At 45.0% G+C, this 25089-nt stretch overlaps 1 protein-coding gene across 1 annotated transcript in view; it reads left to right on the forward strand.

Annotated features, from left to right (window-relative positions):
* The window catches only part of RASA1 (RAS p21 protein activator 1), a 113043-nt gene that overhangs the window by 54069 nt on the left and 33885 nt on the right, over positions 1 to 25089 (forward strand). The window contains exons 9-13 of the mRNA XM_065406508.1: positions 13400 to 13478; positions 14390 to 14510; positions 16895 to 17051; positions 19918 to 20005; positions 22822 to 22899. Coding sequence (XP_065262580.1) covers positions 13400 to 13478; positions 14390 to 14510; positions 16895 to 17051; positions 19918 to 20005; positions 22822 to 22899 — 523 coding nt within the window. The remainder of the gene's footprint in view (positions 1 to 13399; positions 13479 to 14389; positions 14511 to 16894; positions 17052 to 19917; positions 20006 to 22821; positions 22900 to 25089) is intronic.

Consider the following 25089-nt stretch of genomic DNA (forward strand, 5'->3'; position numbering starts at 1 on the left):
GAGGAGAGATCAAATTCACCTTCCTGTTAGGATTTTGAGGAGAGAATGGCTTGGTTTCTATTCTAGTGGTAGCTCAAAGTGCCACCAGGAGGAGAGCACATGCAGCCCCAACAACTTCTGCAGTCTTTGTAGGTGAGATGAAGACATCATAGCAGCAGAGAAGCTTCGCTATCTTCTGATGAGCATCCGTCTTTCACTTATGAGTGGATGGAGTGGGAAAATATGCTTTCCCCCCCCTTCGCTCAGGATAGCAGCTGACTAGTGAGGTGGGGAGGACACTGGTGCTCTTTTTCCTCCACTCCTTATCTCTCTTCGGTTGTTGCTATTCAAGTGCTGCTTCCCGAGGTGCTACATGCTTCTGGCTCTACTCTGTGCTCAGAATATAATGTATGAAACTTCTTGAGCTGTAAAAGGAAAGAAAAAGGGAAACTTAGTGATAAGAACTAAAACTGCCTAAATTCATTTTAATAAAAATTGAACTGATAGTGAGGTTGGTGAGAGTACAGCAATCTCTACATGAATATTTCAGTCATCTTTTGAGCAGTAGAACTTACAGTAAAGTAGAGGAGCACATCAAGAACATTCTACTTTCATTTATACATCAATTTTCACTTCAGGCCCACTAAAATAGCCTGCCATGCTTCTTTCAGCTCTCCACTCTCAGGTATCTGAATATGTTCTGTGGTGACAAAGTTACTCCTGCTACATAATAACATAGGAGCAGAATCTGCATATGGAGTTAAGGAAAGCATATATGTCTTTCTTTGTAATCTTACTTTGTATCCCACAAATATAAAATATTGACTATTGCAGAAGTACTTTTCTTGCCACCATAGATGAATTGTTCCAGTCATATCAGTGCATCATAAAATATCTTGCAGAATAGAAATTCTGAGATTACTGGAGAGGGAATGTGGTCAGCATTAAAAATTTCTTTGTAATATCCCCCAATTACTTTTCACGTTTCTTTGCTCAAAAAAGACAGCATAATTTTTCTTAATGTTTGTTCTGTTTTTTAAAAATGTGTGGGAAGAGGGAAGGACTTATGCACCTTCACCCTCCCAAATAACCCTCTGTCAACAAGCTTTTGGCAATCCCTTTCTGTGTCACTCAATATTTTATGTATCTTGGTAATAATTTGTTAATATTTTTGTAATGAATAAAAACCTTCTTTACCTCTCCATGCAGCTGTGATCCCAGAATCCTTTATAAACTCTCTTATAAACCTTTTCTAATTCTTCAATTTTTTTATAGTACAGTCTTCACATTTTTGTATAGTACTTCTCACCTGGTAAGTTTTTACCAGTCACTTACTGATTTAATTTTATTATCCCCTTATTTGTACTTTTTCTGGTATATTTCAGTTTCAGCAGTGTTTGCTTTACTAACTGCTGTTGGAGAGATATTAGTGTTCATTTTGTCCCCCAGACCTGATCAATGTCTTGTAGTGTGTGATGGTTCATAATCCATTTCCCAGTCACATTTAGTTTACGTTTACTCATTAAGTAACTTAGACCACCTGTAAACTCAGATTCCCGTATCCTGATCTCTTCAGACATGTGCGTTTATAAATTGTCAGTGTCTTGGTTGCTCATTCCATTGTATTTGTCTGCTTTAATGATATGGTAAATATAAGTTGGTCTGAGTGAATCGAGTTTGTGTTACCTGTAAAAGAATCTCTACATCTATGTAGATAAATAAAATAGAGTCTTTGTATGATAATGCTACTCAACACTGTCGTTAAGAGACTATCTTCAAGTAGCATTAGGAAATAAAACAAGTTCTTCTTTGAGTAGATGCAGACATGTATTCCACATAGATGTGTGCGCGCCCAGTACAGTGGAGCCCCAGAGCCTTTTGCCTAGAAGTACCTGTAGAGGGGTGGCGCGTGGGCCTTGTGGCTGTGCCCCCTCCCCTAGTTATATGAGGTGGTGCCACCCTGATTCCCCCACCCCCACCCTCAGTTCCTGCTCACTGCCCTGGCTGGAGTCGGAGCTCTGTGGTTGTAGTCTCACAGCCTTCCATTTAGTGTTAGCCTAGTTTATTGTATATAGCTAGTAGATAGTTTTAGTTGACACTGTTTCACAGTGATGCCCTCACTGGGGTTTAAACATTGTCCTTCCTGTGGAGGGGCGATCCCCAGCAGTGACCCCCGCACATGGTGCTTGCTTTGTCTTGGTGAGGCCCACCTTAAAAAGCGTTTGATCTGTAGATCGTTCAAGAAGTAGACTCAGGTGGCCTGGAACCTTCGCCTCAAGTAGCAGCTGCTTGAACAGACCGGGCAGTCTGACCTGATACTGAGGCCCTCCTTGGGCTGAAGTTCATCCTCGGGCTCGGAGAGCACTGCTGCGTCTTGTTCTGGGGCAGGCACCTCTCCAAAAAGGCAAAGGAGCCATTCTCTATTGTGGGCGCTGAGGAAGAGGTCTCATAAAACCAATCAGGACCTCTCCAGGTTGCAGGGTGACCCCTCTGCCTCCCCCAGGAAAAGCGTGGACTGGCTTAGGACTGGTTTCAGCTTTTAGGATGGCATGGATCTGACCCTTCCCCGGTACTGAGTGGGAAGGACAGAAACCCCATACCATTGACCCCAGTTCCGGCTTTCAAGTGTCCGTTGATTCCGGTACTGATGAGGGCGATGCCAGTACTGACTGTATCTGCTGTGTCAACGTACCAGACTGCAGCAGACCTGCTCTGCCTTTCTGTCCCGTCCTCGCTGTTGGTCCAGGACTTGCAAGGCTCGCACCTTTGGCAGCCCCTCCTGGAGAAACTCTGCTTGGATTTCTAGAGATGTGGCTACATAGGGTAAAAGGTCTTGGTACACCTTAAAGTCCCCCAGAATAGAAGGAGAGGACAAACCAGGCAGCACAGCATCATCCGTTGATGAGGACAAGGGTCTTGGCTGAGTCAAAACTGGCTCTCACTCCCAGGGAGATGTATCCGAAGGTAGAACTCCAGCTGCCACACAAACTGGTGGATATTCTACAGCCCGCCATCTCTGGGAGAGTGGCCCTCCCAGTCAATGATGTGCTCCTCAAGCCAGCGAGAGCCCTGTTGAGTACACCAGCCTCGGTACCACCAGTGTCTAAGCACATGGAAAAGTGCTACTTTGTTCCCAAAGCAGAGATTTGAAGGGTTCTATTCCTATCCAGCCCTGAATTCCCGGTGATAATGGCAGTAAACAACAGGGCCTGGCAGGGTAGATTCAAGTCTACCCCCAAGGACAGAGACTCTCTTCTGGTCAGAAAGATCTATACCTCATTATCCCTACAGATTAGGATCGCGAGTCAACAAGCTTTGCTGTCCAAGTATGATTTCCTCAATTGGTCAGCCATGTCTAAATTTGAGGACCAGTTTCCCGAATGTTTCCATTGTCAACCTCAACAAATTCATCAAGTACATAAGATTCCACATGGTCACTCTAGTGGATGTCCTATTGGACTAGTTGAGGGTGCAGGGCCTGTTGTTGGACCAGGAAGCCTCACTCCATATCAGTGTGCTGGAACTTCAAGGCATCCACAATGCATGTCATGCTTTCCAGGACTATATCAGACACTCAGTGGTTCATATACTCACTGACAATACCACCGCAATATACTTTGTGTCCCAACAAGAGGGAGAGCATTCCAGGTTACTCTGCCTAGAGGCGATCAACCTGTGGCAATTCTGCATTGAAGAAGACATCACTCCGGTACAGTCGACTTTCTGGAGTCACAAAATCATCTTGCAGACCATCTCAGCAGGGTTTTCTTCCTGAGCCACCAGTGGACCCTGAAAGCAAGCGTCCTCTAGGTTGTCTTTGCAACACGGGATATCCCCACGATTGACCTGTTTGCGATGAGGGAAAACAAAGTGTCACCTATTCTTCTCTTGAGGGGCCTCAACTTGGGCTCCCTCTCCAACGCCTTCCACTGCATCTGGCAGTTGACCTATTCTGGTCATTCCTCAGGTCATCCTCAAGATCAAGGTGGATCGGGCCAAGCTCATTCTCATTGCTCCAGCGTAGCTGAGGCAATGCTATTTCTCAGATCTCCTTGCTCTGTCGGTTCAACCTCCCATACCACTTTCTCTCCATCCTGACCTGCTCATTCAGAACCATGTTCACACCCTCCATCCTTTGATCAGCTCCCTGCACCTTATGGCATGACTGCAGCATGAAGAGGAAGAGCTGTGCTTGGAGGCTGTCCAACAAGTCCTACTCAACAGTAAGAAGTCCTCCACTAGGACAGCCTACTTAGCAAAATGGAATAGGTTCTCAGTGTGGTCCTTGGCCAACAGGGGCTTCCATCCAGGATATCTTGGACTACCTCTTACATCTTCAGAAATCAGGCCTTGCGCTCAGTTCTCTGAGTGCATTTGGCAGGAGTATCAGCATTTCTTTCCCCTATTCAAAGGAAATCAGTTTTTCCAATGTTAGGGTGATGAGATTTCTGAAAGGGCTTCTTCATTTACATCCGCCAGTCCAAGAACCAGTTTTTCGAGTGATTGCTTCTGTGTATTCCACAGTAGGTGTGCGTGCTCGCCACGTGCACCGGTGCCGGAAGTTTTTCCCTTAGCAGTACCCGTAGTGGGGGAGCACCGCTGCGACCCCTGGAGTGGCGCCTCTATATTGCGCTATAAGGGGAGCTGCACACTCCCCCAACCCTCAGTTCCTTTTTGCCGCCAGCGAAGGTAGAAGGAACTTAGTGCTCCAGCTCTACTGCAGCACTGCAAACCTTAGTAGTACAACTCTTCTTAGTAGTCCAAATTTCTAGTTAGTTGCCTGGCTCGGGGCATGCCCCGTGCCCCAGGCTTCAAATCCTGTGACTCCTGTCGCAGTTCTATGCCTAGAAATGATCCACACATCAGTGTCTTCGCTTTCTGGGAGAGACTCACATAAGTGAGCGTTGTAAAATCTGCAGGTCGTTCAAACCAAGAATGAAACATGAACGAGATATCCGTCTCCGGGCCTTACTAATGGAGTCGGCATTGGCCCCGGCACGGCACGCTGACCCGATCCGGTGCCGGGCGCGTCATCCGTACGAGCAAAACCCCATCAACTAGTTGGCACCGCTCCCCCGCTAAGAAGCAAGGGAAGACTTAGCGGCGCTGAGAAAAGGACAGGGGTGAGGCCGCACCTGAGTTGGGCAGCCCAGGATCCCCCTCGGAACCCAGAACTTCGACTCGTGCTGAGCGGAGTAGTCCGGTCCCGGCAGCGCAGGCAGCGTGTGATATCCTCGCCCTTCCGGTGCCGAGTGCGCCGCCCGAGATGGGCCCTCGCTCCAGAGGGAAGCCGCCGCTGGGAGCTCATCGACCCTCCCCGGTTCGGCATTGCCCCCGCTCCGAGGATGAGGTGCCTACCCGTTCTGCGAGGCCATCTCGTAGCCCGCGTCAGATGCCCATGCCGTTGGCCGACTCGCCTGAGAGGGAGTCCCGAGGGTCCTCCGCTACCAAGAGGGGTCTCAGGCCCCCTCCTCCGAGGCAGGAGGCGTCGACGCTCTTCTTCCTACAGGAGTTATAGAAGCAGGTCTCGGCGCCATCGGCACTGACGCTCAGACTCGAGTGATCGCTCCGGCAGGCGTCGTTCGCGAAGCACCCCTCGGCCGTCACCAGCACCTAGCCATCGTAGCCACGGTCGCCGTGGTGAGTCTGGAAGCAGTACCTCTGATGGGTACAGGGTCTTCCTTGTCGAGATCTAAATCTCGAGGCCGGCACCGACGCGGCCATGCACGCTCCCGTCACTTGTTCGGCACCGTGCGCTCGTCAGCGACGTTGGCCTTGGCACCCAGCCGCCCATCCCCGGGCTGCGCCACCCTGCGCGGTCAAGTGGCTCCACTAGGTCCCCAAGTGGGGCACTGGCAAAGGCAATGGTGTCAGTGGGCACCTTGGCCCCAACCGCCGGCAACGGCGAGACCCCGTTCGGTGGCCGGGGCATCGCAGGTTCACTCAACGTCCCGGCCTCAACACCGGGAGAAGTCAACCGGCACCAAGGCAGCGGCACTGGACTCGGACTTGGGGGTTGAACCACCGGTACCGCCCGATGCCCTGGGGGCAGATCCGGTCCCTTCACCGGCACCGGAGGAATCCATTGCGGTGCCACCACCCACCTTACAGGAAGATTTTAAGGCTCACCAGGAGCTCCTTAGGCGGGTCGCCTCCAATCTCCAGCTCCAGGCTGAAGAGATGGAGGAGCCATCGGACACGTTGTTCAACGTCTTGTCCTCCTCGGCACCGGGCCGTGTGACCCTACCTCTCCACCAAGGGGTGGCCAATATCTCCACGTCGCTTTGGCAAATCTCGGCGTCCTTGGCGCTTATTTCAAAAAAGGCGGAGAGAAAGTACTTTGTGCCAGCAAAGGGGCACGAATATTTGAACTCTCATCCGGTACCCAACTGTCTGGTGGTGGAGTCAGTAAACCACCGAGAGAGACATGGCCAACCCGCGCCCACCCCCAAAGATAAAGGTATCCAGCCAGACGACTGGATACCTTCAGCAGAAAGGTTTATTCATTGGCGAACTTCCAGCTCAGGGTGGCTAATCATCAAGCCCTCCTGAGCCGCTATGATTTTAACTTGTGGGGGTCCCTGCCAAAGTTCGAACCTCTTCTTCAGGAAAAGGACAAGAGGCAGTTCAGAGCTTTGGTCGACGAGGGGGCGGCAGCGGCAAAAGCGGCCCTCCAAGCAGCTTCGAACGCGGCAGATACAGCTGCCCGTTCTATGGCTTCCGCTGTTGCCATGCGCAGGACGTTGTGGCTCTCGCTGTCAGGGCTGTCCGCGGAGTCCCAGTCCCTCATGCAGGACTTGCCTTTCGACGGGAAGGCCCTGTTTGCGGATCAGACAGACACCCATCTACACGGGATGAAGGACTCCCGCAACACCCTGCAAACTCTGGGCCTTTATGTCCCACCACCTAAGGACAAACCCAGGCCACAGACCTCGGCTCCTCCAACTAGGGGCAGATACGAGCCCCCACCTAAGAGGCCGAGGGAGCAGAGACATAGGTCCCAGTGCCAATACCGCTCGGCCCCGCGACCTGGGCCCTCCAAGGGCAAAAGGCAGGGGAAGAGGCGCTTTTGACTCTTTGTGGGGGGGCTACCGGGCCTGTTGCCAGGCGAACCCCCCAGTTAATAAAATTTGTGTTCTGCAACCGTTTATCTGCCTTCCGAGTGCAATGGTCCCGTATAACGTCGGACCAGTGGGTCCTCAGCACCATTTCCAGGGGCTACATGTTGCAGTTCGCTTCGCCGCTCCTCCACCACCACCCGCCCCCGGAGATCCCCGGGGACCCAGAGCACGTCCTCCTAGACCAGGAGGTGACGCGCCTCCTCACCCTGGGCGCGGTGGAGAAGGTGCCTCGGGAATTCCAGGGCAGGGGTTTTTACTCCCGGTATTTCCTGATTCCAAAGGCAAAAGGCAGGCTCGGGCCCATCCTCGACCGGCGGAGCCTCAACCAGTTTATGGTTCTTTACAAGTTCCGCATGGTTTCCCTGACCTCTGTTATTCCATCCCTAGACCCGGGGGATTGGTTCGCAGCCATGGACCTCCAGGATGCCTATTTCCACATCCATATTTTCGAAGGTCACAGGTGCTTCCTCCACTTCCTGGACCACTACCAGTTTACGGTCCTCCCTTTGGCCTCTCCACGGCCCCCGGAGTTTTTTGGTAAAAACCCCGGGGTTTTTACCAAATGCATGGCAGTAGTGGCAGCCTACCTCAGGAGGAACAGGCTGCAAATTTTCCCCTACCTGGACGACTGGCTGCTCAAGGGTAAGTCTCGGTCCCAGGTGCAGGCACAGATGGAATTCCTGCTGGCCACTTGTGAGAGTCTAGGCCTAGTGGTAAATGAGGACAAGTCCACGTTAGAGCCAGTTCAGCGCATACACTTCATAGGAGCGCATCTAGACTCGGTGGCGGCCACGGCCTCTCTTCCCCGGGACAGGTTCGAGACCCTCAAAAGTCTCATGGCCTCAGTCACGGCCTTCCCCGTGATGACGGCAAGGGTGTGCCTTCAACTCCTGGGCCACATGGCCGCATGCACCTCCATGGTGCGACATGCCAGGCTGAGAATGAGGTCCCTCCAACTCTGGCTGGCCTCCCAATATTCACAGGCCAGGGACGGCCTGGACAAGGTGATCATGGTACCTCCTAATGTAGTGGCCGACCTGCAATGGTGGTCCCTCTTGGGCAACATGTTACAAGGGATCCTCTTCCAAGAGACCTCTCCCTCACTAGATCTAGTTTCGGACACCTCGGACCTAGGGTGGGGAGTGCATGCGGGGAGCTTCCAAACCCAGGGCAGATGGTCGACCTCGGAATTGTCCATGCACATAAACGTCAGGGAACTCAGGGCGGTGTGCCTGGCGTGCATAGCGTTCAGACTTACACCTATGGGGAAAGATGGTCAGAGTCCTCACGGACAATACGACCGTGATGTATTACATCAATAGGCAAGGGGGCATGCGCTCCTCGGCCTTGTGCCAGGAAGCCCTGGACCTATGGGAATTTTGTATAGCGTAAGACATCTCTCTGAGGGCTTTTCACCTACCCGGCACGCGCAATACGCGAGCCGATCGCCTCAGCAGGGTTTTCTCCCACCAATACGAGTGGTCACTCCACTGGGAGGTCGCCCAGCAACTCTTCCGAGAGTGGGGAGTTCCCCAGGTAGATCTCTTTGCTACTGCCCAGTTCTGCTCCAGGGCAGGGGCAGAAAGGGGGGCAATCTTGGACGCATTCCTCATACGGTGGTCAGACCAACTTTTCTCTGCCTTTCCACCGTTCCCACTGATAGGCAAGGTCCTACAGAAAGTAAAGGCGGACAGGTCGAGGGTCATCCTCATAGCCCCGGATTGGGCCTGCCAGGATTGGTACGGGACCCTCCTGCAACTGTTAGCGGCCTCCCCGTGGAGGCTGCCGTTCCGCCCGGATCTCCTCTCCCAGCAGAGGGGATGCCTTCTCCATCCCAACCTAGCCGCGCTTCACTTGACAGTGGTTGCTCCATGGTTAAACGAGGAGGAGGGAAGGTGTTCGGAGGATGTCAGAAGAATTCTGCTGGAGAGCAGAAAGCTGTCTACACGACGGACCTACCTGGCCAAATGGTTTAGGTTTTCTAGCTGGGCGACGGAGTGGGGTGACTCCCCGTCATCCTCATCCCTCCAACTTGTTCTAGATTACCTCCTGTCCCTTAGGACCCAAGGTTTAGCTCCGGCTTCCGTTAGGTTACATTTAGCGGCCATTTCAGCCTTTCACCCTCCAGTGCAGGGTCACTTGGTGTTTTCCCATGAGATGACCTCCCGCTTTTTAAAGGGACTAGATCGTACTTTTCCATACGCCAAGGACCCGGTCCCACAATGGGATCTGAATCTAGTGCTGTCCCGCCTCACGGGCCCTCCCTTTGAACCCTTGGCCACGTGCTCCTGGTCCCATCTGTCATGGAAAGTAGCATTCTTGGTGGCTATCACCTCAGTCTGTCGGGTCTTGGAGCTTAGGGTCTTGACCTCGGAACCCCCGTATACGGTCTTCCATAGGGATAAGGTCCAGCTTTGCCCACACCCTGCGTTTCTCCCCAAGGTGGTCTCCGCCTTCCATATGGAACAGGACATTTTCCTACCGGTATTCTGTCCTAAGCCCCATTCCTCTAACGAGGAACGCCGCCTACACATGCTAGAAGTGTGTAGGGCGCTTGCCTTTTACCTGGACCATACCAAGCCATTCAGGAAATCCTCGCAACTGTTCGTTGCATTGGCCGAGTGTATGAGAGGGCAACCAGTCTCCACCCAGCGCCTTTCCCGCTGGATCACCTCGTGCATACGCACGTGTTACAACTTAGCAGGGGTTCCCCCGCCGCCTATCGTAAAGGCGCATTCTACGAGAGCGCAGGCCTTGTTGGCCGCCTATGTAGCCCATGTCCCTATCTAGGACATATGTAGGGCTGCCACGTGGTCCTCTGTCCACACCTTTTCCTCACACTATGCGATCGTCTCCCAAGCACGGGATGATGCCGGGTTTGGTAGGGCGGTACTACGTTCTGATAACCTTTAAACTACTACCCACCTCCATCACATATACCTTGGAGTCACCTACTGTGGAATACACAGGAGCAATCACTCGAAGAAGAAAGGACAGTTACCTGTTCCGTAACTGGCGTTCTTCGAGATGTATTGCTCCTGTCTATTTCACATCCTGCCCTCCTTCCCCTCTGTCAGAGTTGTCTGGCAAGAAGGAACCGAGGGTGGGGGGAGTGCGCAGCTCCCCTTATAGCGCGATATAGAGGCGCCACTCCAGGGGTCGCAGCGGTGCTCCCCCACTACGGGTACTGCTAAGGGAAATACTTCCGGCACTGGTGCATGTGGCGAGCACGCACACCTACTGTGGAATAGACAGGAGCAACACATCTCGAAGAACGCCAGTTACGGAACAGGTAACTGTCCTTTCCCCTGTGGAACCTAAACATGTTTTGACTGCTTTAATGGCCCTCCCTTGTGGCCTGTCTCAGAAAACTGCATTCCTGATACCTTTCTCGCAGATGTGATAGTTATGTGAGTTGCACGCCCTGATGGCTGACCTGCCTTACACACAGTCCTCCAAGGACAAGGTAATGCTGCAACCACACCCAAAGTTTTTATCCAAGGTGGTCTCTCAGTTTCATCTGAAACAGGCGTTTTACCTGTGTTTTTCCCAAAGCCGCACTCTTCCCCGGAAGAACAGTGCCTCCATACTCTGGATGTCAGGCGATGTCTAGCCTTTTATCTAGACAGGACTAAATCATTTCGTGCTTCACCTAGCCTGTTCATGTCATATGTGGACTGCATGAAGGGGCAAGCAATCTCTGCACAGACATCCTGTATCAAACAGCGCATGAGATAGCTTCAGCTACACCTCCTCAGTGGATACAGGCTCACTCTGCAAGAGTGAAAGCAATGTAGATAGCATTCCTCAGTGACATTTCTGTACTAGACGTTTGCAGGGAGGCAACGTGGTTGTCCATAGATACGTTTATGGACTACTATGCTATTCCGCATCTTCCAGAGTGGATGCAGGCCTTGGAAGGGCAGTCCTGCAATCCCTATTTCAGTAGACTCCGAGCCCCCCCCTCCTGGATGGGGTACTGCTTGTGAGTTACCTAAGTGGAATACATGTCTGCATCTACTTGAAGAAGAAGAAGAAGAAATACTTACTGTATTTGTGGTTCTTCGAGATGTGATGCAGACATGTATTCCATGACCCACCCTCTGTGCCATCTGCATCAGAGTCTCCTCCTGGGCTTTCAATGAGCAGGAACTGAGGTGGGTTGGGGTGCCGCCGCCTCATATAGCAAGTGGAGGTGCCACAGCCACAAGGCGTGAGTTGCTGTCCCTCTACGGGTACTGCTAGGCAAAAGTTTCCAGCTCTGGTGCGCTGGGCCCACACACATGGAATACATGTCTGCATCACATCTTGAAGAACCATAGTTACAGTAAGTGTCAGTTTCTTTTCACATAACACTTCCGCTTGCAAAATTCTAATGAGAATTTATCAGCCCTAGCACAAAATCTACTTGCCAACTTTTACAACAGTGAGTGAAAAAAATATTAGTGGCCTGTCAGTTACTGAATCTGGGTGAGTGGGTGAGTAGAATTTTGCCAAGCTGCTTTAGTCATTGTTGCTTTCATGATAAGGGATGCTGATTACTGCAGCTCAACACAGAATAGTGCATAATGATCTTATCATAGTCATAAGTAAAAGGGGGAGGGATAGCTCAGTGGTTTGAGCTTTGGCCTGCTAAACCCAGGGTTGTGAGTTCAATCCTTGAGGGGGCCACTTAGGGATCTGGGGCAAAATCAGTACTTGGTCCTGCTAGTGAAGGCAGGGGGCTGGACTCAATGACTTTTCAAGGTCCCTTCCAATTCTAGGAGATAGGATATCTCTATTAATTTAAATTTAAAGTGTCATTTCTGGAGTGCAGAAAATATTTTTGCTATATTTCATTTTAATAAAAAGTGAACAGTGATATTTTTAATAAGTCAGCTGTGACACAGGGACCCCTGCCAGTTTTCACCTAGAGGGCTACAGGGGTTAGTAGAAGTGCCAGAAAGGTCCCTTGAGATGACCTTTAAAATAAAAACGTAATCCACACTAAGCAATTTGGTGAGAAATACCCTTAAGCATCAAGTACACAAAATGCATTCCATTAACTCTTGAAATATCAAACTCACAATACCAAATGAAGACACTTAATGACTCTGAAATAAACAATGCACAAACTAGCGCATGAAACCTTACACATATTCTGTTTAGATTCTTCTACCTAATCCATTCATCTGAGAGCCTTGTGCACAATTTACATTGGCAAGTGTAACTCTGGCCAAAGATTCCAAAGATTCCATCACATATGCCCTGATGAATGTATTTTCACATACACCTCTACCCCAATATAACGCTGTCCTCGGGAGCCAAAAAATCTTACTGCGTTATAGGTGAAACCGCGTTATATTGAACTTGCTTTGATCCACCGGAGCGCACGGCCCCGCCCCCCCCGGAGCGCTGCTTTACTGCATTGTATCCGAATTCGTGTTATATCGGGTCGCGTTATATCGGAGTAGAGGTGTACTTCCAACTAATAATATTTATTAAAATATGTTTGCTCATGTATTTCGTATTTAATTATTTAACTGTTTTTATTTTCAGGTTGATATTCTGTATAATAGGGTGTGCTAAGAATCCCTACATATTGTTCGTCATTGCACTCTAACTTAAATCAAGGATATTTCAATAAGAACTATGCATAAATAAGTAAAAGAAAGTCAAAGAAATATGTTGAATTTTAGTTTTCATCTATCGCCACCTCCCAATCCTAGATTCTTCAAAATACAATTTCAACCTGATTCCCTCTGGTAATTAGAATGCAAGTATCCCTGTAGAGGAGTTCTGCTGACGAGTATTTAATTTAACATGATTGCTTAGTGACTTCTAAGTATGAGCTGTGTAATCTGTGTTACGGACCTTTTCTATTTGACATTCCCACCCCCCTAGAAAGAAATTGCTTTGCACAGTGAAATGTCTCCCCTTCCCCTTCCCTAGTGATGATGAGACTTGGAAAATTATTGTTGATAAAATAACAATTTTCAGCCTGGCTGAATAGCTGGGAATGTATTTGCCCTTACTTGATCATTGAGTTTTCTATGTCCTCATCATCTAGCCTTTTGAGCAACAGTTTTAAACTCTGTAAGATTAGTTTAGGATTCATATGTTTTTTATTAGCAGAACTCAAATATGTGATTACTGACTCCTGTATTCTGGCTGATACAAGTGAGATCACCTTTCTTAGCATGTGATTTTATTAAAGATTTATGTGAGAAATTTAATGTGTGAATTTTATGTTGGAAAAAAGATTTATAGCAGGAGGGAAAAAAAACTTATTCAAAGTTTATAATTTTTTATTTGAACAGTATTGCTGACATCATTGAGCACTACAGAAAAGAACAAATTGTTGAAGGATATTACCTAAAAGACCCTGTCCCAATGCAGGTGAGACATTTAATGCCACATAATATTTCTAGAGTGTGGGGTTTTTAGAGTGAAGACAGTACTTGGCCTAACTGATATCAACTAATTTATAATTTAGTTAGAACAGTCTGTTACAAATGGCAGAGACAATAATAATATCAGAGTAAAGATAAAAACTAATATTTTCTCTTAGGTTATGTACTGTCCAATATATTCAACATACTTTCTGGCTTAGCTGTTCTGGGTTTTTTCTCCACTGTCCTAGTCTCACATCTGCTTTCATTTACCCTGAATTTAAGTTTCCTTATTTTCTGTGAAATGAGGGTCAAAATAGCCATATTATGAAGCAGATGCATTGTAGAGAAGAACTGTGCAATCTTCCTCACGCAGACCTGTTGAAGCTTTTTAATTTTGACCTGTGCACCTTGTTTTTTCACTGCTAGGCTTCTTTAGATTTCTCCCTGAAGTATCGAGGCACAATGTCCTTAATAAAAGACATGCAGTAGTGAAAAAGTTTTAAAAGGTTATCTAATGTAAACTTTGAGAAAACACTCTCTGTATGGGAAATAACTAAACTGTGTATCCTTCTTTCTATTTCTCTATGCATACATAATGAGACGGGCACACTCCATGTGTGTTCTTTAGCAAGTAGGAGCAGGTCAATTTTTATTTTCCATCTCTCAGAATAAACCACATAAACTATTCCACACTAACCAAGTGTGATGTGATATAAATGTAGGAAAATATACAGAGGGTATGTTATTAAAAATGACATCACGAAAACTGATCAGTCCTTTTATTAAGTAGCATAAGATTACAAGAGATACTTGAAAATAAAGAACATCGGTAAGAATATTTCCATTTTCAGCATTAGAATCAATCTGATATTTCTGAACTGAAAAATACTGATGGCTATTATTTTTCTTTACCAGCATCAAGAACAAGTGCTTAATGATACAGTGGATGGAAAAGAAATCTATAATACAATTCGTCGAAAAACAAAGGATGCTTTTTATAAAAATATTGTCAAAAAAGGGTATCTTCTGAAAAAAAGTGAGAACATTTTACTTCTAAGTATAAAGCAGATTCCTGAAAATTAAATTACATTCTTATATTTTGATAACTTGTTCAAAATTACTCAAAGAAAGCAGACTGCATGTACAGCATAGGGGACTCTATACTGGTAAGGCAGGGAATCTGAAAGGAGATTTGGGGGTCACAGTGGATAATCAGCTGAACATGAGCTCTGAGTGTGATGCTGTGGCCAGAAGGGCTATTGTGATCCCTGGATAGATAAATAGGAATATAGTTTTTTCTCAGTTTCTTGTGCATAGTTAGCTATTTATCTCTCTTCCTATCTTGTAAATAGTCAATTATTCGTTAAAAGTACCCAATAAATAGGTTTTCTTTTCTTTTCTTTTTTTGTGTGCTGTTATTGTTTCAAATGTTAGTCAGTCCAGTGCTAGGTACCAGTGATATCCAGACTTTAAGCGTTGTGTGTCATATGGGGTGTCTATACCTGTTGTGGGTTCGACATCTGAGCCCAGCAGTGCCGCCAAGTGGCGAGAATCCATGGCCGTTCTGCCCAGCCTGTGCTGGCCTGTGGTAGGGGAATCCGAGCCCTCCCTGCTTCACCGGGTTCCAACCCAGTGCCCTATGACTGGCCAGTTGGCTATGCGGCCTAGAGGGCAGACACCACCAATCCTGCTCCCTGGTCATTGGCTACTATGTTCTCAGCCCCATCCAAAATCACAAACGGGGTCGGCTTATGAACTCCCAGGGTGGTTCTCACTGACAGTAGTCCAGAGGCTCTTCTTCAGTTGCAACTCTCCATTCCTGTTCTTCATGGGGCCTTTGTTAGCTCTGCAGCAGGGTCTGGTCCAGGTGGTGTGGGGATCCTGCAGCCTCTGCAGGAGCTATCAGTGTAGGACTGTTCCCTTGCTCTGTCTGCTCTGACTGAGCTGAACCCTTCCCTTTTGAACTTTGCCTCCATTGCGAGCATGCCCAGCAGGTGCGGCTGTGTGGGGCCTTGTGAGCCCAGAGCTGCTCGTTAACCCTTTGTTCCCCTGTGTGGGGCCTCTACACCCCCACATGTGCTGTCCTTTGTGCCTTGGTGAGGGACAAATTAAAGAGGTGCAGCATCTATTTTCTCAAGAAAATAATGCAGCTTTTCAGAGACCTTCGCCATAAACAGCACTTCATGGAGCAAGCTACATAATATAATACCCAGTTTCTGAATGGTTGTAGTGTGTCCAGAGCCCAGTACTTTTTTATTTATCTTTATTTTGTATTTTCAGTCAAAGCACTGCATTACATTGAATTGTTTGCAGGGACAGTTCCTTAGTTTGCAAACAGTTCAGATCTAATCGTATCTTGAAAGACGGGCCTCTTTGTCCATTGACATGTACGGGACTTTATGCAGGCAGCCCTTATGGCTTTGCTGAGTCCTATTGAAGTCTCTTAAACTGCACAGGGGTCAATTTGAATGTATCTGATTACATGATTGAGACCACAAGTGTAGGTTTGGATTTACTATTGTGCAAATTTGAGCCCTTTTAGATACAGTCTGTATACAGTAAAAGCTGTGTTATCTGGCACTTTACCAATCGGAAAGCTCTAGAAATTGACATTTTTACTATCTCCCAATACAAATCTTCAATAGAGTTTCCAGGTGTCCGGTTTTCGACTGGAACACCTGGTCAAAAAGGGACCTGGCGGCTCCGATCAGCACTGCTGACCGGGCCATTAAAAGTCTGGTTGGTGTGGGTCCGGCAGGTTCCCTGCCTGGCTCTGCGTGGCTCCCCGGAAGTGATGACATGTCCCTGCTGCTCCTAGGTGGAGGAACGGCCACAGGGGCTCCGTGTGTTGCCCCCACCCTTCCCCGAGCACTGGCTCTGCAGCTCCCATTGGCTGGGAACCGTGGGGGCGGCGTCAGTGCACAGAGCTGCCTGGCCGCACCTTCGCCTAGGAGCAGCAGGCACATGTCGTCGCCGCATGTGGGGAGCCACCCGAGGTGAGCATGCCTGGATCCGGCACCCCGAAACCCTTCCCACACCAAAACTCCCTTCCAGAGCCCGTGCCTTGCACCCTCTCCCATGCCCCAGCCGTGAGCCCCCTCCCGCACCCAAACTCCCTCCCTCCATTGGTAAGTAAAACTCATGTGTAGTTAACCAGAATTTTTGACTAACTGGCACTCCCCATTCCCCCAACATGCCAGATAACAGAGCTTTTCCTGTACTAAGATACACTAACTTAATTTCCAAGAAAAGATTGTACTAAATGTTTAAACTGTTTATTATTCTGTTTTGAAATCTGGCAATTTGAAATTGCCCTCTTCAGTTTTTACCTGTAGTGTTAATTAAGACCTAGGAAAAATTCTGCAAAAGATTACAATATGTTAACAGGACTTTTAACTGCTTTTGTTTGTTTTTCTCCAGGCAAAGGAAAGCGATGGAAGAATTTGTACTTTATTTTAGAGGGGAATGACGCCCAGCTTATTTATTTTGAAAGTGAAAAGCGAGCCACAAAGCCCAAAGGTTTAATAGATCTCAGTGTGTGTTCTGTCTATGGAGTTCATGACAGTCTGTTTGGCAGGTAAGATAGTAGCTTTCAGTTACCATGTCTGCAGTTGTACACTGTTTAAATATTACAATTTTATAGGTGCATAACTTCATTTATTTCAACAGACGGGTCCTGTGGCACCTTTAAGACTAACAGAAGTATTGGGAGCATAAGCTTTCGTGGGTAAGAACCTCACTTCTTCAGATGCCCACGAAAAGCTTATGCTCCCAATACTTCTGTTAGTCTTAAAGGTGCCACAGGACCCTCTGTTGCTTTTTACAGATTCAGACTAACACGGCTACCCCTCTGATACTTCATTTATTTCCATATACTTCTCTTTCAACAGGGCAATAAATTAAACATGTTGGACATTTTAGAACTCTTAAAGTATCAGAAGTTTCTAGTGTGAAGTAATAGGCAGGATAACCACTCAGGCTTTTAGATTAATATATTAACTCAACATTGAGCACACTGTGTGTTCCACCCATCAAAAATAGAGCACACTGCATTCATTAAAATGGTAATTGAATAACGTATGTCATATTATAAAATTTTGGATAGAGACCAAACCTTGTTGAAATTGCAATGAAATGAGCCCTCTTTTGTTCAGATATCAGCTGAAAGTTAAGATAGTTTAAAAACTATTCCATTGAGTTTTAATGTTCAAGTAGAAAAGCTTTTTTGATGTTAAACCAATATTAAAGCAGAATGGAAGCTAATTGATATAAACCATTTTTGGGAAAGACGATAATCACTAGGAAGAGATCAAAAAGAACAATCAGTTTTGCTTTTGTTTTAACATACCAGGTACATGATGCAGAGAACACATGCAGTATTGAGTCACATACATAGTAAAGGCCTAGTGAACTATTTGTGGTCAAAGGCTGCTACTCACAGGAGGTTGTGGAGATCATAGTGGTGGCCAGTAGTAAAAAGGTTAAGAATTGTGGGTGGAATTTTTAAATTCAATTTGTAAATAGCAAGAAATGATTCTTAGCACCTTTTTTGTTAATCAGTTATTAAAAAAGCTTTTCAAAACCATTCTGTGTTATAACTAGTTGCTTACACCAAATAAGAGTAGATACATAACCATAACATAATCCATTAAAATAAGAGTTTTTGCAACCTGGATGTAAAAATTCACTTAAATCAAATGGACTTTTTTTCACATTTTTGAAAAATTGCTAGACGCAAGTCTGCTGAAATTACTGGCATTTCCATGACCAAAAAACAGAAGAGCCTTCTGGAAAACCTCCACATTAATATCCCTAAGTAAGAGAATAGCAGAGACTCAGTGAGAAGATATCTGTTGAAAGAATCGCTGACACTTAGTTCCAGTCCTCCTTAAATAATAAAGCTCTGATGTCTTTGCTCCATCTGGTTGTTAATTCTATTTTTAAGTAATTAGGAAGCATTCAGATAACACTGGGATGAGGGCCATATAAATAGACAGAAGTATTGCATAGTAATAGTGAAAACTTGCTGGCATGTATAGCCCACCTACATTTGTAACGAAACTAGTTGCATAGTTAACTGAAGCTGCCTCCTGAACTGCTGAACACTGCTGCTGGTTGAAATTAAATTGGATAGTGCACAGCTGCTGTGTATGGTCTAGATTGTGCCTTACAGCTTGGCTCTGAGTAAGGAACAACACACAGCTGAGCCACACCAGGAGGTCATGAAGAAGGGATTCAGACTCAGTCATGATTCCTTCCCTGCTGTTCTCTTGTTCTGGGTGGTGGTGGGATGCAACTTACTCCTCCTTTACCGAGCCAGCTCCACTGGCTGATGATTGGAGTGCAAGAGGAAACATAGCTTTGTCCCTTCCCTGACCACTTGCTCACCTGGTGAGTATTTGGTGTGTAGCCCCTTCTTTCCTGGAACCCTTGCACTTCAGCCACAAATGGAGTAGCAGCTACGTGACCACACACGAGGTGGGGTAGAGGGCATTGTATATCCCCCTATAGGGTTGTGTAGGGTCAGGGTACTATTTTGCCTAAATTATTAAACACATTCTTTAAATAGAAAATAACTTTGCTATCAAAAGTCTATCAGAGAAAAACTGGACCATTGTGACAAAGAAAATAGTGCAAGTATACAAGAATAAAGAAGTTTGTTCAGGTGTATCTAAAGCTGTCAAAAAAGTTGTATGATACTATAATTGAGAATGTGTGAGTAGTCATATACATACATTGTATTGAATTGATGTGCATGTACTATAGCATCAGAGTAAAGGCTGTACATGCAACCTAGCTTTTTCTTGCTTAACATAACTTCCTAAGATTTTTGAAAGTGGAAAGAAACTCCATAATGTGGAACTACTTGACTAGACACCAACATTGCACCATATCTCATGCAGCATTAAAATGTCCATAGGGGACAGTTCCACATGAGTGAATCTTAGCGTGCTTCTTTTACCTTACAAGATGACATCACCACATTTTGTGCTATATAGTAAAGTCATTCCCGCCTGCATGTGTGCAGTGCAGTGCCATCTATCTTTGTCCTAAAGGTTCCTTAAATGTTCTAAAGCATATTAGTTGTACTGCACACAGGTGAAGTACGATTTTTTTTAAAGGCTCATAACTCAGTGAAATCAAAACATGTTTTCACTTGAATGCTCAAAAAGTATTTTTCTTCTATCTTTGTGAAAATTCAGCTTCCTATCCCCACACACTTCAGTGCTACAGCTGTCCAAAAAAGATGAATATTTTTGAAGAAAAAAATGATTGTGTTTTTAATGCTGTTTGTATTCAAACAACTGAACTGTGTTGGCTCAGATTTTCCAAAAATATTTGTATTTTGCCAGAGATCAGCAAGCAAAGCAGTTGGTCAGTAGTCTGAAGATGTTACTCTTTGTTACTAAAACTCTTGTTTGTTTGTTTGTTTGTTTTTAAAGGCCAAACTGTTTTCAGATAGTAGTTCAGCACTTTAGTGAAGAACATTACATCTTTTACTTTGCAGGAGAAACTCCAGAACAAGCACAGGTAAGAGGCTTTGGCATATAAAAGAATGCAAATTTTTAAATAAGCTATGAGTGTTTTGATACTTAATGGAATTAAGGTTTGTAGTAGGAAACAAGTATGCTAAATATAGACAGTGACCAGTATATAAAGCTTTTTTTAAAGCCCTGTCCATTGTAATAACTTTTCAAACCCATGGGTCAATAGTTTCCCTACAGACTTAGGCCTAGATTCTACATTGAGAATTTTGTGGGCACAGGAGTCCACCTGCATGGTTCTTATTGCAGGATCGCCCCCTCTCTGCCTGGGTTAGCAACTTCATACTCACGTCCTTTCAGAAAAGCAGCTCCGCTTGGTGGGAAAGGACTTGAGTGCTGGCCCTCTTCTCCCCACCCCAACCCCTCTTGTGTGTGGGTGGCTGGATCTTATGGAGTACTATTATCCCTGTAATGCCAGATGTGTTTTTTCTCTGGATCCCCAGTGCTGCAGATTGTCTCAAAGATAACAGAAAGAGGTAGTAGCAGTAGGACAGAACCATTGTCTCCTCTCTTGGCCTTTCAGGGATAATGCCTGGGAGCCAGGAATTAATGTGCCAAAGGGAAAGGGAAGAGGTGACAAGTGAGGCTTAGGGAAGGCAAAGGGGACTCTTATCTCAAGTCTCCAAAATATGGGTCTTTCACTCCTCACTCCCTTGTCACCTATCAAAAAGTGAAATCAACCCTGCAACAGAATTAATTACTGCTGCCAGCAGTGATGTACTTTATACAGTTCTTCTGTTTACTTTCTTTACTTTAATGTGACTCAAAACCTTGTTGTGTGTACTCTTCCTTATAGTGCTGTGGCAGTTAACTTTGTTTTTATTTATCGTTGTTCTTGCACCATTTTAAAATATTTTTCCATATTCCATATCCTACAATAATGCTAACAAGTCTAAAAAGGCAAAAAAAACCACCCTAACCCTAAATTTTGACAAAGTATGGTGGTACTCCACTACCTCCTTCCCATCCCACTTTATTCAGCTGCAGTGTTTGTAAATTTAACATCTGTAATTTACCCTGGGAAAGGGAGTTTACTTGTAGGACTAAGACATTTAATTTTCCTTTTCAGCAGTTTCCAAAGTTCTCTTATTTATATATGTGGATATGATTAAAATTAAGAATATTAATCTTTAGAAAGATGCTTTGTGAATAAAATGAACTCTAGCCACATGCAAATTTCCATCTCCAAGCTTGATCACAATGGCCCACTGCCATGAGGAGTAGAATGTATGTTGTGGCATTGAAGTTGGAGAGGTTCTCCTATGACTGGGAAAGGTCTGAAGGACTGTATTTAATAGATCTAGAAAAGTAAGGGTAAATTATGTCTTCTTTACCCCCACAGAAATATTGTGTATAATAATTAAGGTATTTCAGCAGCTGTGGTTGGCCCTACCTACAATGAGAAAGTTATTAAATCTTCCCGTGGAGCTGTAGTCTGAAAGTCTTTTGCATTATGGAACGTTTTTACACAAAAAGAAATTGATTAGCAAACTTGTTTACTTGAGACCAGCTGCAGTGTACTTTAAACTGAGTATTATGACAATTACGTCTGCCCATATTATATGTCAATATTTTAAACACATGAAAAATAATTGAAGGGTAAAAAATTGAACCAACTTTTTTAATGGCAGTATTGTATTGCATTGAGATGTAGCTAACAAATATCTACTTGTGATATCTAATTATGCAGATTGACTGTTAGTCTAAAGGTTCAATCCCTAGCTGCACTGGAACAGAGTTCAGCACAGCTTGAGGAGGTGGGACACAAAGGCCTGCACACTTTTCACTTGCAATCTTTGGACTGTCGGGGAACCAAACTGGTCCCCAGCACAAGTTAGAGCAGTCTGAGGGCTTCTCCAACTCTTGCCCCTTGCAGGGTATGTCTACACAGGGATAAAAAGCCCATGGCTAGCCCGGGCTGACGAGGAGCTGAAAAATTGCTGTGTAGATATTTGGGCTCGGGCTGGAGCCCAGACTCTGGGACCTTATGAGGGAGGAGTGTCCCAGAGCTTGGGCTCCAGCCCAAGCCCAAATATCTATTCAGCCTGAGCCAGCTGACCCAAGCTAGCCATGGCACTTATCCCTATGTAGGCATAGGGAAAAGGGCCATTAAGCTGCTGACGACTGCCCTCTCTAGCACCCCACTCTGACGGAGACCAGGAACACGTGGTTTAGAGCCAGCTATGGTGGCTTTATACCTCCCATAGATATCCCTCTGCAAAGGGAATCCCTGTTTGCCTCTTTAGGGCAATTTTCATGGTTGAGCAGCCAGAGGCAGATGGACAGGAGGCTGTGGATGTCACCTTCACTCTTTTTCTTCAATCAACTTCTTTTTGTCTTTGCAGTATTTACAGCTAGAAATGAGTCTGCAAAACTGAAACACTGGGGGGAGGGTCAGAATTAGAGCACTGTACTTGGCATGTGAGTTTTATTTACTCAGAAGCAACCATGTTTTGCTTCATTCTAAATACTATGTGTAATTTAATACAGTATCATTAGAGTGGAAAATTGGTAAAGGTCACACTATATATCTATTATTAATGCTTGGTATATCTAAAAGAGAAAATCCTCCTGATTTGCAAATGCTTTATGCAGTTTAGATGATGGATATAAACATAGCTTTCATTCCAAAATAAGCAATTTTGGAACACTATATATAACTTTTAAAATATAATCTGTGAAAACAAGAAATTGACTAAATGAAATATTTGAATAGTTAGACATTTTGTCAGACTTATATCTACCATTCTTTGAGAAGAATGATCAGACTTCATTTGGTTTGAAATCTTGTGTGTCTTATAGGACTGGATGAAAGCTCTGCAGACATTTTGCAATTTACGAAAAACCAGTCCTGGGACATCTAATAAACGTCTACGTCAGGTGAAATTGCATAGATATTGTAGTTTTTCTAAAACTATATTGGTCAATCTTAGTGTTTTACTTTGAGACCTTTGTAAACTGAATTGTGTGTGTGTGTGTGTACATGATGCAATATTTTGTTAAACCTGCCGTAATTACGCTTCAAGAATTGGTTTCAGCTTCCATATATGATAGAATAAAACACTTTATGGACAGGCTTTAGGTTTGTTGCTCAGCGCTGTTGATCACCAGATAAACTTCGGTAACATTTTCAGAAGTGCATAAGTCCGATTTTCAAAAATGACTTGTAGGTGCTTCTGAAAAGTTTACTCCTTGTGTTTGCCATTTGTTTTTAAATGTTAAGTCTAGAATGCAGCCAGCTGCCATGTGCTACTAATATTTCTGTTCTCTTGAGCTTTGAGACAAGTACATAATAAGTCATAATAGCATTTTTTTCATCTTAATTCATTTCATTCATTGGATGAGAGTACTGTCATGGGCAAGAAATTGGCTCAGAGATGGAAAACAAAGACTAGGTATGTTAATTTTCTTGACAACTGAAAGTTGGCAGTCAGGTGCCACAAGGTTCCATGTTAGGAAAGGTGGTGTTGAATATTATAATTATCTGTGGGTGGGGGAAAGGGGGTGAGCAGTGAGGTGGCAACATTTTTCAGGCAACACAAAATTATGTATTCGTTAAGCTCAGAGAAGATTGAGGTACTTTTGCAGGACCTAACTAAGCTAGCTAAATGGACAACATGATAGCAAATAAAATTCAGTGCTGTCAAATGCAAAGTAATGCACATTAGAAGGAATAATTTGAACTACTCATCGTGAGCTCTAAATTAACTGTATCAATGCCAGAAAAAGGCATGGCCAATGTTATTCAGTAGCAACAAAAAAAGCAATGAAAACATTAGGATGCGTAAGGAATAGACAAAAACCTCCCTAAAAATAGTATGCTATTTTGTACATAAGTGGTACTTACCTAGAATACTGTGTTTAGTTCTGGTCACCATATTTCAAAAAAGATAAATAGTATATCAGAAATAAAGGGGGGAGGGGAGGGTCCAAGAGTGGTGACAGGAATGTTTAGAGAAAAAAACTTCCATCTAAAGTATGTGGGACAAAATGGGACTGTTTAGAGAGGAGACAAGTAAGTGGAGGGGGACATGATAAAGGTATACAAAATAATAAAAAGTATAGAAATCATAAATCAGATACTTCCATTTCTCTATGCCAGTTAGCATCACTCACAATCCGAGAACATGAAAAGATCGATGAAATTGAAAGACAGTTAATTTAGAACTGAAAAAGAAATACAGCTTACACCACATATAATAATATGTAGAATTCACTGATACAGGATATCGATGAAGTCAAGAGCATAGTAGCATTCACTGAATACTTGTTCCTTGGCTTAAGCCATCCTCTGAAATTAAGAAGAAATTTTCCTCTGGGCCTGTTATTGCATAATTGTTAGTTTCCAGGTTTATTGTATCTCCTTCTGAAGCTGCTATTGTTGGAGATGGGATACTGAACTTAGATGGATCACAGTCCTGGTCTACTATGGTGTTTGCTATGTTTACTCTATAAATATCTGATCTGATTCCCATTGATACCAATGGGAGTTGGACTGGGCCATAGATTTCAAGTATGAAGCTTAAAACCAAGAGTGCTTAGTAGTACTCTAAATAGTCCTCAATGCAAACTAAGTTCTATGAGAGGAGTTTAAACGTCACATATTTTAGTAAATTTTCTAATGTCCCATGAGAGCACAATTTAAAGATAGTATAATTTGAGCATCTGTAGTGCAGATAGAACTGTTTTCCCTTTGGAAAATGGAGAAAGTTTGTGTTTCAAGAAAGAAATTACAAGTTATTGTTTGTATTCTGATGGCAATCAGGATCTTAGATTATAAATCACATGGAGCAGGGGCCACGGACAGCACCCAGTGCTACTGGGGTCTAAGATCCTGATTATGCATTTGGATTTGCTAGCGCAAACTCCAGTGCTTATCTGGAATCCTGTTGACTTCAGTAGGACTCTATGCAGGTGTAGCAGTCAGCACAAGCAAGTCTAATGCCTAATAAATATTATGGTCTTAAAGAACAAAAAAACAGATGATGTATTAGGAGAAAAAGAAAAAAAAATCAGTGATCTGAATGGTTGAGTGTGATTCTTTTTTAAATTTATCCGCACTTACGCCTC

Source organism: Emys orbicularis, chromosome 6, assembly GCF_028017835.1.
Source record: "Emys orbicularis isolate rEmyOrb1 chromosome 6, rEmyOrb1.hap1, whole genome shotgun sequence".
NCBI lineage: Eukaryota > Metazoa > Chordata > Testudines > Emydidae > Emys > Emys orbicularis.